Source organism: Garra rufa, chromosome 20 (assembly GCF_049309525.1).
Source record: "Garra rufa chromosome 20, GarRuf1.0, whole genome shotgun sequence".
Taxonomy (NCBI): Eukaryota; Metazoa; Chordata; class Actinopteri; order Cypriniformes; family Cyprinidae; genus Garra; species Garra rufa.
Genome location: NC_133380.1, coordinates 30,117,013 through 30,139,760, shown reverse-complemented (window position 1 = coordinate 30,139,760; position 22,748 = coordinate 30,117,013). Strand labels below are relative to the sequence as shown.

The window sequence follows — 22,748 nt, the reverse complement described above, 5'->3', positions numbered from 1 at the left end:
GCGCGATATGAGTCTCACGTTAACGCAGCACGTTAACGCCGATAACGGCCCACCACTAATATAAATATATATATATATATATATATATATATATAAATATATATATAAATTCAAATAGTTCATGATCACATGATTTGAAGGACTATTTCCCCCCAAAATAAAAACAATTCTGAAAATGTGTTTACCCTCAGACCATCTAAGATGTAAATGAGATTGTTTCCTCATCAGACTTGTAGCATTGGCCGCTGTCAGAATGAGAGTCAAAACAGCTGATGAAAACATCACAATAATCCAAAAGTAATACACACCACTCCAGTCCATCAGTTAACATCTTGTAAAGCCAAAAGATGCGTGTCTGTAAGAAACAAATCCATCATTAAGATGTTTTTAACCACAAATTGTTGCTTTCGCAAGTCCATAATCCATAATAACGCTTCCGCCAGTGAAAAAGTCCATCTCCTGTTGTCCCCTCATATCAAAATCCACCAACATATTTGATTTAGAGCTGTTTTGACTTGTAAATGGTGCTTTATCTGTGCATATTTTTCTCCTGATTCAGACCAGGCCACTTTTTCACTAGAGAAAAGCGTTATTGTGGATGTTGTACTCAGATTTTAGCCAGAAGCAACTGTTTTAAAGTTAAAACCCCTTAAAGGAGAAGTTCACTTTCAGAACAAAAACGTACAAATAATTTACTCACCCCCTTGTCATCCAAGATGTTCTTCTGTAAGATCTTTCTTTCTTCAGTTGTAAAGAAATTATGTTTTTTGAGAAAAACATTTCTGGAACGTTCTCTATATAGTGGACTTTTGTGGTGGCCACGAGTTTGAACTTCCAAAATGCAGTTTAAATGCAGCTTCAAAGGGCTCTAAGCAATCCCAGCCAAGGAAGAAGGGTCTTATCTAGTGAAACTTACAATTTATATACTTTTAACCTCAAACGCTCATCTTGTCTAGCTCTTTGAGGTTAAAAAGTATATAAATTGTAATTGTAAATTGTAATAACTGATCGTTTCGCTAGATATGACCCTGCTTCATTAGTTGGGATCGTTTAGAGCCCATTGAAGCTGTATTTAAACTGCATTTTGGAAGTTCAAACTCGCAGGCACCATTGAAGTCAACTATATGGAGAACATTCCTGAAATGTTTGCCTCAAAAAACAAAATTTCTTTACGACTGAAAAAAGAAAGACATGAACATCTTGGATGACAAGGGGGTGAGTACATTTTTATTCTGGAAGTGAACATCTCTTTTAATTATGGATTTGTGTCTTAAAAAACATGAAGCTTTTGGCTTCAGAAGAAATTAATTGATGGACTGGAGGGGTGTGGATTTATTGTGGATTATTGTGATGTTTTTATCAGCTGTTTGGAATCTCATTCTGATGGCACCCCTTTACTGCAGAGGATCCATTGGTGAACAAGTTACAGAATGCTAAATTTCTACAAATCTAAATCTTAGATGCCCTGAGGATGAAAACATTTTCAGCAAGTTTTAATTTTTGACTGAGCTAATCTCATGTAATTGTCGACTAGTTGACACATTATGAAGCTGACTAACTGACTAGTGGACTACACTCTTAAAAATAAAGGTGCTTTAAAAGGTTCTTCACAGCGATGCCATAGAAGAACCATTTTTGGTTCCACAAAGAACCATTTAGTCAAAGGTTCTTTAAAGAACCATCTCTTTCTTACCTTTTTATAATCTGAAGAACCTTCTGTTGCCACAAAAAACCTTTTGTGAAACAGAAAGCTTCTTCAGATGTTAAAGGTTATTGATGGAACCATTTAGACAAAAAAGGTTATTCCATGGCATCGAGTGTAGTTAGTGCAACTTCTACTTTCAAAACCTAATGCCACTTGAGATACAAAAAACTAGTAAAATATGATAGAGTGGCCAAAGATGTATTGCATGTTTGATGTATTTGTACATAGATACAATTAGGTTGAACTTTCAATATTTTAACTCTGCTGCACCAAGCATCTTTCATATTAATATTAAAGTCAGTTCAACAATGTTTACTAACTTGTTTATGCAGTATGTCCAAAGAGTGTGGGTTGGGAGAAGAACCCCAAAGGGGCGATGGGACCTAGAAGTGTCAATCTCAGTGAATGTATGGACCCTAAAAGGTACACCTGAAGTCAGTTTAAACATTTTGAAATGGGTTTCTCAGTGGTATGTTACACATTTCATTCATTTCCTCAAGGCTTGCAGAGTCTTCTGTCGATCTCAACCTGAAGCTGATGCGTTGGAGGCTGGTCCCATCTCTGGATCTGGATAAGGTCGTGTCAACAAGGTGTCTGTTACTGGGAGCTGGAACACTGGGCTGCAATGTAGCAAGAACACTGATGGTAAGAGCCATTTGCTTTCGATTTACATTTGATTAGCAACAGTTTTTCACATCTGACAGGTGACATAAAAGCTTTCAGTATGGATTTCTTGGCTTGCTTTATGTCATTTAAGTGAGTACTTGCTTTGGCTATAATTGCTTCTTAATGGTTTTTGAAACGGTCGTAAGACTGTAATTATAGAAAGTAAGTCCCAGATGCTTCCATTTCAGAATGATAGTGGTGTCACTTGATGGCTGAGATGTTGGCAGTATGAAAATGAAAATGCATTCATGCCAGTTAATTGCAAGAGTAAGAGTGTTTTTACACTTGGTTCCAACAGCGCTTCGTAAGAGTTTGGCTTACATGTGAACGCACCAAATGAACTCAGACCCTTTTATCGCAAAATAGCAGTCTTTCAGTATTTCATCAAAGTGAAAGAATTACAACAGAAATATATTACTATAACAAATAGTATTCTAATATTCAGTTTGTTATTAGCAGTATTATCAATATTATTTCTAATTATAACAGTAGTGGGAAAAGTAGCAGTAAATAGGACTATAAATCATAACTCTTTCAAATTCTAGATTTGTGTCAAGTGTAAAAAGAAAGTGGTCTGACACCAGTTCACAGCCTAAATGAATCCAGTTTTAGAGCAAGAGGCAGTGTGAAAGCGAAGAAAACATTTTACTCAGTTTCACTTATCAAAGTGTGAGTTTAGTTCTTTTAAGGAGGAATTGAGTGTGCACACTTTTGTAAACACTTATCTTTGCTTTTTCGCAACCCAATTTACTGGATTTAGGTGAGTTATGCAAATCAGGAAATGGCCCAAACATGCCCCAAAAATACTGTGCTGCATGCAATTTGCACAGCACAGTTCATGATATTGCAGATTGGGAATGTATAAAGTGTGCTTTACTAAACAGTTCCTCTGCATATATGCCTGGCTATAAGGATCTCCATTGTTTAAATATCATTTGTTGAATACCTGCTTAGAAAATGTACACAAACATTCCTTTTACTGTTATTTAAATGCACATGACATGCAGTATCACTACAGCAGGATGGTAGCATCTGGTTCAACTGGATTACAGCTGGTTAGAGAATAAATCACACATTTTTATGCAAAAATACTGCAAATGGCAAAAATGTTCAATACAGATTTCTCTAAATGCTTTCTGTTTTTTTTAAGGGCTGGGGTGTGAGGCACATCACTTTTGTGGACAATGCAAAGATCTCCTACTCGAACCCAGTGCGACAGCCGCTCTATGAGTTTGAAGACTGTCTGAGTGGAGGGAAATCTAAAGCTCTCGCTGCAGTAGACAGACTAAAGAAGATCTTTCCTGGTGTGGTGAGGATTTTCAAATGTTTCAACAAGTTTCTGTTTTTTACTGCATATTAGAACAGGGCTCTCAAACTCAAATATTTAAGATTTGCTAGACAGGTGCTGTTAAGAGTCAGCTGAATCATTCCAACAATTTCAAATGTTTTCCAACCATACATTTTAACTGTGTATAATTATCGGCACAGTTAAAGGACTAGTTCACTTCCAGAGAAAACAGAAAATTACAGATAATGTACTCACTCTGTTGTCATCCGAGATGTGCATGTCTTTCTTTCTCTCTTCAGTCGTAAAGAAATTGTGTTTTTTTAAGGAAAACATTTTCGGAATTATCTTCATATGTGACCTTCTTTGCACGTTCAGTGTAAACACTGGGTCGGTACTTCTGCAGCGATCTAGGACGATTTTAGAAAATGAAATGGGAGTTTTTCGACATACTCTAACTGCATTGAACCAGAATGCAAATAGTTTATGCAGAGCTAGACAAGATGAGCATTTGAGGTTAAAAAGTACATTTAAAAAAATAAAAATGACTGATCGTTTCAGTAGATAACATCCTTATTCCTTGGTTGAGATCGTTTAGAGCCCTTTGAAGCTGCATTGAAACTGCACTTTGCAAGTTCAAACTCGCAGACACCATTGAAGTCCACTATATGGAGATTTCTGAAATGTTTTCCACAAAAAAACAGAATTTCCTTACGACTGAAGAAAGATTTGAACATCTTGGACGACAGCGAGGTGAGTACATTATCTGTAAATTTTTGTTCTGGAAGTGAACTACTCCTTTAAGGGACCCATCGCTCCTGCACACCTAGCAGACTGATCTGTGTGTTTATTGGATGATAAATGATGCCTGAATAATCATCTGAGAGGCTGTATGAACCTATACTGCGAGGCGTTAGCTTGAGACCTTTAGATTAATCAGTAGACTCTATTTCAACATGCAATTATCTACAACAAAGAAGTCTGAATTATTCATTTTAATATTGCTGAATGGTATTTGGCTGGTCTACAAACAATGAATTTGACCAGTCCAGATCACTGATGTTCATTATCTTTGAGGAGTCTCATAATTTAGTCTCACGTTGTACAATATAACCCATGTTCATATGAAATGCGGCCTCATTTATATTCATCTTCTCAACGATCCTCTCATGCATCACTGAGCAGAGCGTGAGGACTGGATTTTATGGCTTCATGCTGAAGCGCATTTGCCTTTTCTGTTTTCACTGCAGTTGATCAGTAAATTCCCTTTCAACGAAAGCAGATTGAATATATATATATATATATATATATATATATATATATATATATTTATATATACTACCAACCATAGATTGATTTTTTTACATTGGTCTTTTTGACAGCAGCAGACGTACAAGCTGATTAAAAATGGCAGATCATTCTCTTCCAGCAGGAAGCGCTATTAGAATGGCACACAAAGCAGCGCCGCAGCTGACTTTGAAACGTGCAGCGCTCATATTTATTCAGTGGATATCCTTATAAAGTTTCATCCCAATTCTTGCCTTCTAGTCCCCACATTTAAGAAAATCATAATTAAGACTTTCTTAACCCCTAATAATACTGCAGTCATCAATGAAAATTAAGAGCTTTATTTGAAACACCGACTTTCAAAAACAACCCTTAGCCTACACAAAATACGTTTCTTTTTATTTTTTTCCCCACTGTGTTCGGCGCACAAGAGAAATATTAGGGAAGTAAATTAATATCAGCATATTAAGTATATTCGTCTATCATTGCCTCTGAGAGAATGTGCACGTCAGATGCTGGAAGCGCTGTTTTTACTTTCACTTTAACATATTGCGCAGTTTTTCACTCACTGAAAGATATCTGTCTGTACGCAATGCGCCGATCTCTGCTCTCATCACTGCACAGAAGATTGCACCCAAATGCTGACCATGGTGTGCTTGATATAAATTAATTTATTAGAAATTAATAATTAATTAATTATTTAATTATGTCAAAAGCTTTCACGGTCCGCATGGACGCATCTTAAGGTCCGGATCCGGACCACGGTCCGCCAGTTGACGACCGCGGATCTACACGGTCAGTGTGAAACTGAGGCACAATTATTGCTTTCAAAGATTAATTTTGAGACTTATTTTTTTTTTTTATATCTTAAGTAGGGTTGGAAATAACAAGGTTTTTTTTGACTAGGCACCAACCCCCATCCACTGATGCATTGTATTAGGGTCACACATTGCAAGTAACGAGAGTGATGTAATCAGATTACTTTTTCGAGTAACTAGTAAAGTTTACAAGAAAATATTTAAGTTACTTTTTCAAATAAGTAATGGCAGTTACTTTGTTTTTTCCATTTATTAACTGACGGAGAAATGGGGAGTAAGCACAGAGGCTGTTTGCTGTGTAAACATGATGTTACTGCAGTTCTAGACTAAATGTGAACATGCATTTACTCATCTCATATGCACAAAAACGGATTTAGTATTTCTCAAAATGAATAAAAAACACTAAAATGCAAGCTCAGAATATGACGAAATAATTAAATTTTAAAGGCGTCCTATTATGCTTTTTCACTTTTTGAATTTTAGTCAGTGTGTGGTGTGTTTGTTTGGACATAAAAAAAACATCTACAAAGTTAAAAATCTCAAAGTCCACTCCAAAGGGAGAACTACTTTGAAGAACTACAACAAACGGCTCCTTTGGACTACAACGTTTGTTTTCCGGATGCTATGATGTCAACGCGGTCCATTGGAATATCATTCAAAAAAATCCTGCCTGCGGCAATTCAGATTATTGGATGGGGGAAGGGACGAGGTGGGGGATTAGATTATCTTTAGCAATGTAGCATGGTCAGCCGCTTCTGGTATGCTTCAGCAAGCCATAGGGAGGCTCATATAAATGTGAGCATTGACTAAAGTGTCTGCGAACTGCTCCGGTAGCCGTGCTGGAGCCGCGCCGCTGACGTGTGCGGTATAGAGTGTCGAAATCATAGACTGTAAAAAATGTGGACGTAGTGTCCGTGACATCACCCGTAGGTTTCTGAAGAGCGATTTTGATGCTCAAAGTGGGCGGGATTCAGCCGTCGCCATCTTGGAATCGCGTCAGTGCGCATCACTCCCGGATAATCTAAAATGGGAAAAGAGGCGGGACATGGGTGGAGCTGGTTGCTGAAACCACGCCCGCCTAGCGCGAGAGTGGTGACAGCAGCGGCAATCCCCCGGTCACACAAGTGGCCACGCCCTTAATTATGCAGAACTTTAAGGCTTAATATAACTTAAACGACAGTTGACATGAAGGGCGAAATTAGCTATATAGACCAAAACAACTTTTTGTACCAAGTTAGGCATTTTAACATGGGGCACCTATGGGAATGACTCCCTTTTGCAGCCAGTCTCTAGCGGCCAGCCGATGAATTGCAATTTAACCCACTTCCGTGTTGGTTTCAATAGAGAGAGCGGGAGGTTGCTGCTTGGTTGAAACACATGCGGAGCCGTGGCTGATGTAAACACAAGCATTGACTAGAGTGACGATCATCAGTGGTCGCGTTGAAGTCGCGCCATAAACGTGTGCAGTGTATGGTAAGACATTAAGGCCCCGATCACACAGAATGTGTTTTTTAGGTCTGAAAACGCGAGGCACACCACACTGCCTTTTTTTGGTGACTTTAAAAAAAAAAAGAGCAGTGCGCTGCATTTTTTTATGTTGCTAGGCAACCACCAAATCAGCTGTCCTGTCAGTCTAATCAAAGGATTATAGCGCAAGCGCTCTAAAATCTTTGATTTTTGCTGTTAAGTAAACTGTCATATCAGCAAATTATTAGCCGCATATTAGCCGTGACAGACACCAAAAGTTTCTCCTCCACTGCATTCTCCGCACTTTCTAAACAACGGTAAACTTTCGTCACTACAACAGAAGGCCTGCCTCTCCATTCATTTGATTAGACAATGGACAAAAAAACTAGCCTGGGTTTCCTAATCCTGCCTAATTTTCACCTAAGATAGGGAACCAATCACAGAACGGGGAGGGAGCAGCAAGACGATGACACCTTCTATGCGACTCACCGAAGCAGTTTGTTGCTATGGATCCAGCATGGCAGCAGACGCAAAGTTATCTTTCGTGTCTACACCGGACGCGAGCGGCGTGACCCGACGCAACAAATGACATTAGAACCTATTATGCTGTCTACACTGGATGCGGCGCGACACGGCAAATCCCCAACAGTAATCTGCTGCCGCGTTCTATTTATGACGTGCTCACACAAAGTTTAAATGATTTGCAACGGTCGCCTTGTCGCGTCCAGTGTAGACAGACTTTAGCTGTTGCGGCGCGGCAACTGTCGGGTCTGGTGTTTAGAACGCAAGTTTATTTTGAAAAAAGAGCAACTTTTGGCGTTCGCTCTACATACGTCATCCGGTATAATTGAAACGATTGGCTATGAGCTACACACAGGCGCATTTGATAGACATTCGTATCGCCCAATAAACGGCTCTGGGCATTCGTAAACCACGCCTCAAATACGAGAAAATGAACATGTGGTTCCCAGACCACGAATCATGACGAAGTCATAACGTGGTCTGGCGTTAGCCAGGCTACAAAAAAACGCGAATGACGTTGGGTGCTTTTCTGTTCAGAGTTGTTTTTTTTTCAACTTCAGGCGTTCAGAGCGCTTCTGCGCAGCAGGCGGTTAAAACGCTCACCCTCCATGCATCCTAGGTGTATATGATTTTTCAGGCGAATTCAATCGGAGTTATATTAAAAATAATCTTGGCACTCCCAAGCTTTAGAACGGCATAGACAAGTGTTTCTCTCCATCAATCCAAAACAAGTCGATCCATAATAAAAATTTTACAAACCACCAGGCATGGGAGCAAATTCTAGTGCACCCCCAAAACAAAATAAAGACTTTGTAAAAGAGCATAATAAGACCCCTTTAAAGAACACATGTATTTAATCCCATTTTATTATCCAGTATCTTTGCTGCTGACCTTTGATGATCCAATTTAACCATAAAAATGTTGTTTGTGACTGGGATGAAAGTGTTGACATTTCTTCTCCTGTGTCCTATTCTTCATGCAATCCAGAATGGCAGCAAAGCTAAAAGGTTTGTTTGAGCTGCGCCATCTACAGTAGAGAAGGAAATTTATATTTGCTTCACCTTGAGGCTTATTCATTTCACGTTGTGAAAAGTGTAAAAGGGCTTTTACATTTGCCAAAAAAACAAAACTTTTTATATTAAAAAAACTAGGGATGTCCCGGTTTTTTTTTTTCCTCGAGTCCGAGTCATTTGATTTTGAGTATCTGCCGATACCGATCCCTGATCCGATACTTCCTTATTTTTTATTTAATTCACCTTATTTTAACATTCAACAACTCTGTTAACAAACAGAGCACTTCTGTGAGGTAGCTTGAACAATCAAGTAATAAATTATATAAATTCTTCACTTCTGGACTTAAGTGCAACAGTAAATATAAAAAAAGTCTAATATAAACCCAAATACCTCAACTTAAAATACCCAGCAGGCATGTATGCACCGAAATGAAAATTCTTGGCTGAAACCGAAAACCGAAACACCGAAAGAATTATTAGTACCATTGCATTTATGACTATGACAGTGTACTAATCTTACTAAAATTACAATTGCATAAATTAATATTAAAGTTTCAAAGAATAAATCAATTATATTAATTTAAACAATTATTATCAATCAAGTATTATATTACTTAAATACAGTATACAGTACACAGTATATCCGAGTCCTGATCAGGAGGTAATGTCCGATTCCGATCGAGTCTGAAACCACGTGATCGGGCCCGATTTGCGATCACGTGATCGGATCGGGACATCCCTAAAAAAAAAAAAAAACACAAGCCCAGCCCAGATAAGAAAAAGTATCACAAAAGTGAAAAGTAACTATATATTTCATTAGTTACTTTTTTTAGGGAGCAACACAATATTGTACACTCTTAAAAATATATGTGCTTCACAATTCTATAGAATAACCTTTTTTGTCTAAATGGTTTCATAAAGGCTCTTTGTGGCAAAAGAAGGTTTTCAGATTATAAAAAGGTAAGAAAGAGATGGTTCATTAAAGAACCTTTGACTGAATGGTTCTTTGTGGAACCAAAAATGGTTCTTCTATGGCATTGCTTAAAGAACCCTTTAAAGCACCTTTATTTTTAAGAATGTAATACACTACTTTGAGAACTTTCCCCAACACTGAGTGGTAGTATACGGAGTTAAGTAACATGTTACGTGATTGTATAGAAATTGCACCGCAGATCAGTGTTTTAATACTAAACCGCAGCTACATAGTTAATACCTTGTCTTAAATATTAAATGTTAAACAGATAAAAAAGAACAAATGTAGATAAACCAGTTAGTCATCTTCACTGATCACCAGTTTACTTGTTCCTTCCTTAGTTCTTACTATTTTGAACTAGCCCTCTTCATCCATTTCTTCATTTGGAGCAGCTTTTTCTCAGATATGTTCCCATTGCTAAGCAACAAAATCAGTTACATGTTGTCCTTGTGTTTTCTGCTAAGCGGTGTGAGGCGGAAACATCAGACTCATGTGACTCAGACTTTCGCTGGCCTTCATATTCATGACTTTGTGTGGGAACGCTGTTGGCAGGTGTTTACATCCACGAGGTCTGTGAATCCTTTATGCTATCATATCCCCTTCACTTCCCATGATTCATCATGCTGCCAGCTTCAACAAATGTCATTCCAGAAGCCATTCCAGAAGACAGTTTGGCCGTTAGCAACCAAGGCGAAAGTGGTTTCCTAATGTACTATTGTGACGATTAACTTTTTAGTTGATTTTGAGATCTCTACTTCATGTTTATCTCTGTGAATAGACATTGTCTAAATGGTTGTCAACTGGATTTGCTTAAGGACTTATATTTTACACTGGACGTCAGATGATAACAACATTGTACAAAGATTGTTATCCTTACAATCAAAACATATTATTACTAAAACCTTGTCCACACTAATACGTTTTCGTTTGGAAACGCATAATTTTCTTTCGGCTTTGGTTTTCTGTCCACACTTTTTGTCAAAGAAAACAAAACTCTTTGAAAACGCTCCCCAAAGTGGACAAACTTAAAATTGCCATTTTCAGGTTGTAGTGTGGACTGTGAAAATGGAAATCCATAAATAAAATTATCCTGCCAGAAGATCCTGCCAAAAAATGTATAATGTCTTTTCTGTCTGTGAAGCGAAATGTAGCGTTTTCCAACATTTCCGTGTGGATGAGAAACTTTTGGAAACCGCTTGAAAACGCTAATGTCGACAGATTATGTGGACAGAGAGTTTACATGTGTCCAGATTGATGTAGACATAACCTAAAATGCACTGCATATGCAGAGTAACTAACGTGATATAAGCTGATCAGTCACAATTTGATAAAAATTTATAGGGCCCTATAATTTCCAGAATGCACAAAATGCAGACGGAATCGCGGAAACCAGTCATTAAAATGGAATTTATTGTAAAATGCGTAATGATTTAGAATGAATAAATCAAAAGTAGGTCACTATACTTGCGGTGTTTTCAGTGTCTGGCGTCTCACTAAATGAGGACATCAATACATTAATACCTCCATAAATTATTAAAGAAAAAAATAATATTTGATGCCATCATTTGGAAAAATTACTTAACAATTTACACACACAAATTTCTGAGGAAAAAGGAAAGAAATTAAAAACAAAACTAAAAAAAATCATATTTCATAATAATAATATTATTAATAATAAAATAATTATTTAAAAAAATATATTTTGATTATAAGTTAAAACACACACACACACACACACACACACACACACACACACACACACACACACACACACACACACACACACACAATGCACACAAGGTTTTTTATGCTTCATAGAAATTGTTACCTATTTTGTATGCTGGGAAATATGTAACTATTTTTATATTGTAGTAAATGAAAAAATATTATTTTTAGCAAAATAACAAAAATGGACACATCTCCATTCTGTTCAAAAGTTTTCACCAAACATTTGCAGTGTTTATCAAAGAATTTGTTGACTAACAGACAACAGTTTCACATTACATTTTAATATAATTCTTAAGGTGGATAAATGTAAACAAACATGAAACTCTAAATTAGATTTAATCAAATTGATATGGCAAATTTCAGACATAAAAGTGAATTAACAAAATAAATAAACATGGTTTTAACTTAATTTACACTACCGTTTTTATTCAAAATCCACATTTAATGATGGAATATACATGTCAAATTGACCTGCAAGGACCATAATCGTAATTATTGTAATGGTTTCACATATAAAGGCTACAATATGAAGTAGTACCTGTTTTTTTTTAAATATTGAACGCACTGTTCATATTTAACAATTAATCCAGTTACCAAATTTTCTCCAAATATTATCAGAGTAATACAATGTTAGAACAGAAGGCAACTGTGTGGTTGTGTGTATGTTTCATGAATTGCAATTGCAGATGAATTTCTGTGTGCAATGGCCAAATTCATTGTTTATTTCCTTACGCATTTTATTGCTTAGTTGTTGTAAACATCCATCTCTTCAATTCAGTGCCAAATTGACGGGTCAGTGTAGCGTTAGTGTCTAAACGATGAAATGTATGCAGAAATCTCCATCACATTACACTCTTGTTGGTCAAGTTATTATCTGATCACACCTCAGAAGGGCCTCATTATAAAAGTCCCTTTCATGCCAATTTCTTCATTTGCTCCAAATGTTATTTTTCCGAGTGCAAAGAACGGAGGTGCTAAAACAAGAGCGAGAGTGATATCCTTATGTAAGACACGGACCATCTGATCGCTTGAGCTGTGGACGCTCGTATGTCGGATGGCTTTTATTAAGGGATGTTTCAGGACACCTGGCTAAATAATCTTTGCTTTTCTATCATGTCTGTGTTGACAGCTGCCCGCCTGTCTGCCGTGATGAAATTAGCTGTCTGCTGTGTTTACTTTGTGGTCATCATTAATTCATCTGTTCATCCTATATCGATCTGCTCCCCCGTTCAGCTAATTACGCCACACATTTTACCTTCACAGAACCCCTGCGTGTGTCGGGCCAATTAGACGGGCCGGATATCCACGCAGTAATTACGACTCTCTCTTTCTCTGCTACTTTCACTCAGATAGTGGGATGAGATGATGTCTGATTCACTGCTCACATCACAGAACTGATATCATGTCTTCCGTTACAACAAGTGTTTACACAAACAAGCTGAATGGATGCTGCATTTGTGGTCAAGTTGACAAAGCTAATTAGCTTTGAGACATGTCTTACAGATTTACGATCATTTTGTCAAACCTAAAGTAGATTTTCTTTTTCTAGTGCTTCTTGGGATGAATACTGAAGCCTTAGACTCACTTTATCAGGCTGAATTCAGTTTCCGATGTAGTATTAAAATCCTTTTGAGTTGAAGTAAAGCCAAACATAATAAGGTAAAATACTGTCTGGAGTTGGCAGTGGCTCACAAATGCCTTAAAAAAACCTGTATAACAGCACATGATATCACAGATATCATGATTAGTAAAATTTGTAAGGAATAATTGACGACAGGCCGCTGATGATGAATTGCATTATTTTCGTAGAATTCAACGGACCGAAGTCAATTATTCCGCTTATACTACAGTTACCACACCTCATTACATCGATATATACACATAAACATACAAATATACACATCGATCAGATGATATATTTCAAGACATTTGTCTGGTTTTTGTCCTTAAAACGCTATTGTGAGTAGGACTAATTTCTCTCGCAGCTCATCCAACGCCTTCGTTGCTAATTCCAAAACGTCATTTTAGACCTAGCAACGACATTTGAGCATTTCATAGCAAACTAATGCAGTTAATAATGAAGTTTAGATAGACCGACAGAAAGGCAGACAGACAGAAAGACATTTTCTTCAAGACCACGCCGTTGTTACCTCGCTTGTGAGAACTGTCATGTAATTTTTTAGTTGTTAATTGTCAGAGCAGCACTAACAACATTAGCACGTATGCTAACGTGTGTGTGTGCGTCTATAAGGGAGCGAGAGTATGTGCTTTCCGTGCATTAGTAAAACGTAATTTTGTGACAAAAACATGCAAATAATCTGTCGTTTTTATCCTTTGTTTACTGTGTTTATTTGTTCGGCAAGTGTCGTTGTGGGTTTTTTGGCCATTTTAGGCTGTAAGGACCTTTGAAATAACTGAAATCGTGTGGCGAAGTGATATAGACATGTAATGCGGTCAAGAGCTGCCTGGAACTACGTTCGCCGTGCGTTTCCCTGAAAATAATGCACACCATTAGAACGTTATTCAGCCAATCAGATCCAAGCATTCAACGACCCCGTAGCATAAATTTGTTTATTTTAATCCCATGTCACATGACAAGATTACTTCAAGTTGTCATAAAAAGTGTTTGAAAATGAATTAACGGAGAAGTTCACTTTCAGAACAAAAATGTACAGATAGTTTACTCACCCCCTTGTCATCCAAGATGTTCATGTCTTTCTGTCTTCAGTCCTAAAGAAATTGTATTTTGAGGAAAAAATCAGGATTTCTCTCCATATAATGGACTTCTATGGAGTTTGAACTTCCAAAATGCAGTTTAAATGCAGCTTCAAAGGACTCTAAGCAATCCCAGCCAAGGAAGAAGGGTCTTATCTAACGAAACGATCGGTTATTTTCTAAAAAACAACAATTTTCTCCTCCAACTTCAAAATCATCCTACATCGCTGTTTTACCTTTTTTTTTTTTTTGTAAAGGGCGCTTGATCTTCTTTGCACGTTTACTTTGTAAACACTGGGTTGGTACTTCTGCAGCGATGTAGGCCGATTTTGAAGTTGGAGTAGAAAATGAGATGGGAGATTTTCGACATACCCTAATTGTATTGAGCCAGAATACACAGAGCACACGCAGAGCTAGACAAGATGAGCATTTGAGGTTAAACGTATATAAACTCTCAAATGTTAGAAAATAACTGATTTTATTCGCTACACTCTTAAAAAATAAAGGTGCTTTGCGATGCCATAGAAGAACCTTTTTGTCTAAATGGTTCCATAAAGGACTTTTAACATCTGAAGAAGCTTTCTGTTTCACAAAAGGTTCTTTGTGGCAAATAATGTTCTTCAGACTATAAAAAGGTAAGCAAGGAATGGTTCTTTGAAAAACCTTTGACTGAGTGGTTCTTTGTGAAACCAAAAATGGTTCTTCTATGGCATTGCTTGAAGAACTTTTTGAAGCACCTTTATTTTTCAGAGCGTAGATAAGACCCTTCTTCCTTGGCTGGGATTGTTCAGAACCCGTTTGAAGCTGCATTTAAACGTCATTTTGGAAGTTCAAACTCGCAGGCACCATAGAAGTCCACTTTATGGAAAGAAATCCTGAAATGTTTTCCTCGAAAAACATAATTTCTTTATGACTGAAGAAAGAAAGCCATGGACATCTTGGATGACAAGGGGGTGAGCAAATTATGTGTACATTTTTGTTCTGGAAGTGATTTTAAGGTATACACATTTAAAGCTCTAAAGAAAATATTTTAATGGTTACATCACTTGCTGTTTTAAAGTCATTAAAAGATAAAATAAAAAGATATAATTTCAAATATATATCATTTTATAATAAATAATAAAAATATATATAATTTGAAATACAAAAGTTGATATTTTCTGTATAGCTCTTTTCATATACAAATTTGATATACGCAAATTAAAGCAGCTTTACAGAATTAATTACTATATTGTGATGTGTACTTATTAGTCTTTTAGTCCCTCAGTAATATAACATTATTTTATAATAGTGTCCCAATATTGTGCTGGGGTTTAAATGCATCTGTGGTCAGAAAACCTTGTAATTTTCTCAGAAGATTTGTTCCAAGCAGTCAAAACAGTCATGAGCAAACCTCTCCCTTCCATAAGCCTACTCTGCTCTGATGGGTCAGCAGACTGCAGACTGTTTACATTGAAGGATAGCTATGTAACAAACGGCAAAAAAAGATGTTTTTCGAAAACCTGTATGACCTGCTCTGTAATACCTCTTTTTTATTCCAGTCATGGCACAAAAACAGCACTTGTGTTGTGAATGATAAACACAATACTTAGAGATTTATCTTGCTTAAAAACATTGCAACCTTTGATACAACTTTAGCAATCAAAGCTGGTTAGATTGTTAATAGCTTCTTTTTTTTTAGGTTGGAGTCCCACAGGGCTCGGTTTTAGTACCTCTAATTTTTATATTGTATACAGTATGCGACCTTTAGGTAATGTAATCAGGAAACACAGGATAAACTTTCAGAGCTATGCGGATGATGATACACAGCTGCTTATTTTCAAACCTTCTGAAATGCAGTCGGCTTCTGTAAACAGCCTTACTTGTTAGATACTTCAGAATGGATGAACCAAATTTTCTATCACTATCAATTTTATTGATAGTGGGAGCAAACATTCAGAGGATTTTTCTCTTGCAGAAATTGGTGTTCAAAATAATTTTAATCATATCTTTTAAACATAATGTTTTAGCTTTTGAATAACTAAACAGTTTTTGTATGTAATCGGTTGCAAATCCCTTTCAGAATGGAGAGGGCTACAACATGAGCATCCCAATGCCAGGCCACCCAGTGAACTTTTCCGAGTTGACAATGGCTCAAGCCCGGCAGGATGTGGAACAGCTGGAGAAGCTTATCTCTGAACACGATGTGGTCTTCCTGTTGATGGACACTCGTGAGAGCCGCTGGCTTCCTACAGTCATCGCTGCTAGCCAGAGAAAGGTAGCTTCCTCCCTCCAATGTTTCATCTTTCATCTTTTATTTATTTATCTTTCCATGGCTACCTGCCTTTTTGTTGCAGGTTATTGTCTCAGTTGTTGGTAAGTGCTATGAAAACCTATCAAATTACCTCTACCTGACATCATAGGGTGTTACTATATTTGCAGCTCTTTACTTTAAAAATGGACATACTGTAGATATGTATAATTTATTATTAAATATTATAATATTAAATTTTAAATGTGTGTGTGTGTGTGTGTCATTTTAACGGCACTAATTTTATTAACGGGCACGATTAATGCAGCACGCATTTATTGTTTGCCCTAGCCAATAGTTAACACAATGTAAACAGGCTTGTTTAAGTAAATTGCTCAGTGCAAAGAAAGAGAAGTAATGGGAACCTGGTATTTCTATGTTCTTTTTATTTCATGTGTCTAATAGACATGAACAAGTTATTTGAAAAACATATATGACTTTTGAGACATGTCTAGTCTTCATACTCTATGTCGAGTATGGTTTCACTAATAATAAACATACATTTGCTTAAAGCATCCATATTTGTCCATGCCCATGTTGTTTAGAGTATTAAAAACTTGTTAATTTAAGGTACCTTTAGAACAGATAAAGATGTGCGATTAATCTAGAGTTAACTCATGACAACCATGCGATTAATCCTGATTTAAATTTTTAATCGATTGACAGCCCTAATATATACATATATATATATATATATCACGATATATGTATGAATAGATTCACAGATGTTGAATGTTTTTTAAATAAATCTCTTCTGCTCACCAAACATTAATTTATTTAATCCAAAGTACAGCGAAAAGTTCAAAATGTAATGTATTCCTGTAATTCTTCAGAAATAATTCTAATATTCTGAAAAAAAAAAAAAAACATTATTATCATTGTTATTATGTTGAAAACATCTGAGTAGATTTTTTCAGGTTTCTTTGATGAATAGAAAGTCCAGAAAAAAACATTTATCTAAAAAAAAATATATATATATATATCAAATAAAAAACAGTTGTTTTAAATAGTAAAACATTTTTAAAATTGTACTGTTTTTGCTGTACTTTTAAATGCAGGCTTTGTGAGCAGAAGAGGCTTCTTTAAAAAACTTTTGGCTCAGAGTGTATGTACACAAAATGCACATCTAAACTACCAATTGTTGACAAAAAAGGAATTATGTGAATTATGAGTTCTGAATACTTCTAGCTAAATACATAATGGTTGATACATACATGTACTTCAATACAAATTCTAACCATTTTGACAGGTATAATTTTCTTTAATTTTTAATTAAAAAAATTAAATAAATAAAACCAGTAATGAGATTTCTCTTGATTTAAAAATAAAGACTATCTAATAGATATGTTGTCACTCACATGCTGTGGAATAGAATGATGGAAGCAGTATGTCATTTAATTATAATAATAATAGTTTACTGTTATTAGTAATAAAAATAGTACAACTGCTAGGCCCAAAAGTCTGAGAGCAAATTCAAAGTACAATTAAATTTAAGCCTGGAAATTAACAGTTTTTTTTCCCACTTAACTTAATGATATCCAAACTGTGAATCTTTTTAGAGAGAGTTCAATATGTCTATCTCTCTGCAGTTGATAGTTAATGCTGCTCTGGGATTCGACACGTTTGTGGTAATGAGACACGGCCTTAAGAAACCCAAAGAGTCGCAGTCAGAAGTGTCCAGCCCTATGTCTGCATCTTCCAACTCCTCGTCTTCCTCCACACCAGCAGCAACCATCACACCAGGTACATCTAAAGCATGTCCATGAATTTTCCACAGCTTTCATTGCTGTTCAGATAAAGCTATATGTAACACAAAGCAGAGATCTACAGTAAGCCTTAAATGCAAAATGTCAAGTCATCAAAGTAAAAGTAATCCGTGAAAATGAAAATTTGCTAAAAATGTGGTCATGCTCAGACCATTCAAGATATAGATGAGGTTGTATCATTGTATCACTTGCTCACCAATAGATCCTCTGTAATAAATGGGTGCCGTCAGATTCAGAGTTCAAACAGCTGATGAAAACAGCACACTAATCCACAAGTAATCCACACCACTTCAGTCCATCAGTTAACATCTTGTGAAATGAAAAGCTTTGTGCTTGTAAAAAAGCTAATTCATTATTAAAATGTTTTAATCTTCTAATAAGATTTACATATTTGTCAAAAATCACATATTTATTTATTTATTTAGACATGACTCATTGCGCAAAAAGACTACTAGCTAATGGTCTTTTACTAAAGGACACAAAGTTGTACTTTCTCTTCATGCTGCATTGAGATCTTAGTCAATCTGTCTGAGGTACAAGGCTTACGATAAAGCAGATTGTTGTATTTCACCTGTGATATTTTTCAAATGTTTGGCAGTTATGTTCCATCATGTTTGTCAGTGTCTGGCACCATGAGCGCCGTGCTTTTAAGACTGACAAGTTACATTTTTACAAATCAAGACTCCTGCTTTCTGTTCTATTATTTTCACTCCATCGAGCTGTGAATGCAAGAGCACATCCTGTGTGAACGGCTCGTGACTCATTCTGCGGCGCTGCCGGTCGTACGTGTTCGCCGCGCTGCCGGTAGTGCCTGTTGTAGCAGGTGTGACTCATGAAAAATCATGAAGGTGCTGCTTCAAGCTTGAATTGGTCTCATCATATCTATAGCCCTGATGGAAAATTCCTAATTAGTTATGGGACATGATTACTTGCTCTTTTTCCATGTTTTTATAGCATAATTATTAACATTTTCATTTACAGCCATTTTTATAAATAATTAATTAGAGCAATTTATTGCAATATCCACCTTATTTTTAACGTCACAACCATGTGCAAAGCTTTCGGTGTTAGCCATTTCCAGTTATTTTAGCTGTACAAAAACAGTGCTTGAAGAATTAGTTCACTTCCAGAACAAAAATTTACAGATAATGTACTCACCCCCTTGTCATCCAAGATGTTTATGTCTTTCTTTCTTAAGTTGTAAAGAAATTATGTTTTTTGAGGAAAACATTTCAGGATTTCTCTCCATATAATGGATTTGTATGGTGCCCCCAAGTTTGAACGTCCAAATGCAGTATAAACGCAGCTTCAAAGGACTCCAAACGATCCCAGCCAAGGAAGAAGGGTCTTATCTAAACAAATTGATGGGTCAATACAGTTAGGGTATGCCGAAAAAGTCATATCTTGTTTTCAACTTCATAATCGTCCGACAATGCTGTTCTACCTTTTTTGTAAAAGGCATTTGATCTTCTTTGTATGTTCACTTTGTAAACACTGGGTCGATATTTCTGTAGCGATGTAGGGCGATTTTTAGGACCGATCATTTCGCTAGATAATACCTTTCTTCCTTGGCTGGGATCGTTTGGAGCCCTTTGAAGCTCCCTTTCCTTTCCTTTCCTTTTTTTATTTAGTACTGACCTGAATACGATATTTCACATAAAATATGTTTACATATAATCCCCAAGAGAAAATAATTGTTGAATTTATAAAAATAACCTTGTTCAAAAGTTTACATACGCTTGCAGGGTTTTGTATTGTGTTGTTATCTAAATGATCCACAGCTGTTTTTTATTTGTTTTTTGTTTTTTGTGATAGTTGTTTATGAGTCCCTTTTTTGTCCTGAACAGTTAAACTGCCCACTGTTCTTAAGAAAAAAAATCCCTCAGGTCCTAATAATTATTTGCTTTTTCTGCATTTTTATGTACTTGAACCCTTTCCGACAATGACTGTATGATTTTGAGATCCATCTGATTACTGATGATCCAGAAGGAAAAACGGGGAGTGAAAACTTTTTGAATTTGAAGATCTGGGCAAATTTCACTTATGTTGTCTTCTGGGAAACATGTTAGTATATTCTGTAGCTTTTGAAGGGCAGTATTAAATTAAAACATATATATATATATATATATATATATATATATTAAGGTAAAATAAGAAAAATGAATCTTCATTCTGTTTTTCATTTCACTTTTTCTTGTAGAGTATCAGCAAGCATTTGAACCTTCTGTAATAGTTGCAAAGAAGTCCCTTAGTTGTCCTCAAGGTGAAAAGAGAAATATACGCAATAATGCAATAATAACGCAATAATGCTAAAAACAAATAATTTGTAGGACCTGAAGGATTTGTCTGAAGAACTGCAGAAAGTTTAACTGTTCAGGACAAACAAGGGACTCACAACTATCACTTAAAAAAAAAAATAAAAAAAATAAAAATACACTGGATCATTCAAGTAACAACACAGTGTTAAGAATCAAGTTTATGTAAACTTTTGAACAGGATCATTTTTATAAAGTCAACTATTATTTTCTCTTGGACTATATGTAAACGTCTTTTATGTGAAATATTTTATTCAGGTCAGTGCTAAAAATAAATAAATAAAAAACATGCATTTTGTATAATCCCTCTTATTTTAGTAAAATAATTAACATTTTGCAAGATGCATGCAAACTTTTGACCTTAACTGTATATCTTAAATGTCATGGACTGTTGTGTCTCATTTGATGCCAAGAAACTGTTATTCTAAATCATTTCAGAAAAAATAAATCAAACATACAGATATGGGTATAAGAAAAAAACAAGTTACGGAGAAGCTTTTGAGTTGTTTTTAAGCACATTTTAATGTTTTATGTCTTAGCCATGCAAACATAACAACCTCTATCAGAAGTGCACACTTTTCTTTCATTATATCTGTCTTGTAATGTAGGCATGTAGTTGCTACATTCAACGAACAGATCCAGTTCAGTAATGTTGAGTGGAAATGACCCCAGGAAAAACAAAACAAATTTTCCTCTTTATTAGGTGTAATTGCATTGTGTTCGTCCATAAATAATATGTAATGATCTGCTCTGTAAAACTATGACAGATAAGTTCAAATCTGCCATCTTACAAAAATCCCAACATTTATTTTGCTCTTGTACACTAGTATGATCTGTTTAAAATGTACATCCAAATCTTTTCATTCAAAGGATTGGATCACAGCATTTATTGGTCAAAAGCTGTGGGAACTGGTTTAGCCAACCTGCAAAGCTTAGAGATGCCATATTGTGATGCTTCCTTGTAGTTATTCTATTATGATCATGACTTCTGTTCATTCTCAGGAGCGTCTCTATTCTCCAACATACCCGGACATCGTCTCGGCTGCTACTTCTGTAATGATGTGGTCGCCCCTGGAGACGTGAGTTTTAATCAAGTACTTTCATAGCTGAAATGAGCTTTTCCTCAGGCCACGTATTATATTAGAAAATCAAATGTGTGGCTGAAACCAATCAATCATACGCTAAAGTGACTTCAATTCAATGGATGCTTTTGCTGGAAATCATATCTTACAGCAAAATATGATTGAGGACAGTCTCCTACTGAGTTCATCCATCATTTAGCAAAAATAAAACATTTGTACAGACTGAATAGTTAATATGTTTAGTTTCAATGATTTGTGGTTTCATTAGTTACTCAGACCTGTTATTTCGTTATTAGTCCACCAGAGACAGAACTCTAGACCAGCAATGTACGGTGAGCCGTCCAGGTCTGGCCATGATCGCTGGAGCGCTGGCCGTGGAGCTGATGGTCTCTATACTCCAGCACCCAGAGGGGTGAGTGTCTCATTATTCACAAAAAAAATAAATAAATAAAATTAAAATAAAAAACACTTCTGCTACGGTAAATCATGCTTTGCTTCCATCCATATAGTATGCCAGATTAGGACTGATTGTAGAAAGTAATGAGGAATTCAAGGCTTCCACTGCAGTTTTAAAATGTATGAACTTAACAGCTGGCCACTTTTCCTATGCCATTTTGTGATATAAATAGTGTGAGCAGTGTGATCACACTGGAAATTTTAACAAGATGAAGTACACTCCAAATACCCAGGTGATGCTTGACTTGATTAACTGATGAAAAAAACAAAACAAAACAAAGTGTGCATTGTTGGATACTATATTCAAGCACTCAACTGTTGCAGCATTGCTTATATAGCAGAAGGCAAGTGGCCAGGGCCTAAAATTAACACTCATTAGGCACCAAATGCAAGTGAAAAGCAGCTTTGGCAAGTATATGTAACAGTGTTAATTGCCTGTTGGCAGGTGACTTTTTTTATTGAATTCTACGAATGCAAAATGCGTTATTGTCAGGGGTGCACACAAGTGATGTGCAGGTGTGCGCGCTTGACCAAAATTAAAAAAATATGCGCTGTGTAAATAAGTTCAGATCTCTCATTTACATACCGACATTTTAGTTAGACTACAATACCAGTCAAAAATGTTTGAACAGTACGGTTGTTTTTTAAAAAAAAAAGTCT

The 22,748-nt window shown here is 36.1% G+C and overlaps 1 protein-coding gene across 1 annotated transcript in view; it reads left to right on the top strand.

The window, feature by feature from the left end:
- The window catches only part of atg7 (ATG7 autophagy related 7 homolog (S. cerevisiae)), a 77,676-nt gene that overhangs the window by 23,517 nt on the left and 31,411 nt on the right, over positions 1-22,748 (top strand). The window contains exons 10-16 of the mRNA XM_073825545.1: positions 2,038-2,128; positions 2,206-2,350; positions 3,522-3,680; positions 16,242-16,436; positions 18,059-18,212; positions 21,553-21,629; positions 21,929-22,044. Coding sequence (XP_073681646.1) covers positions 2,038-2,128; positions 2,206-2,350; positions 3,522-3,680; positions 16,242-16,436; positions 18,059-18,212; positions 21,553-21,629; positions 21,929-22,044 — 937 coding nt within the window. The remainder of the gene's footprint in view (positions 1-2,037; positions 2,129-2,205; positions 2,351-3,521; positions 3,681-16,241; positions 16,437-18,058; positions 18,213-21,552; positions 21,630-21,928; positions 22,045-22,748) is intronic.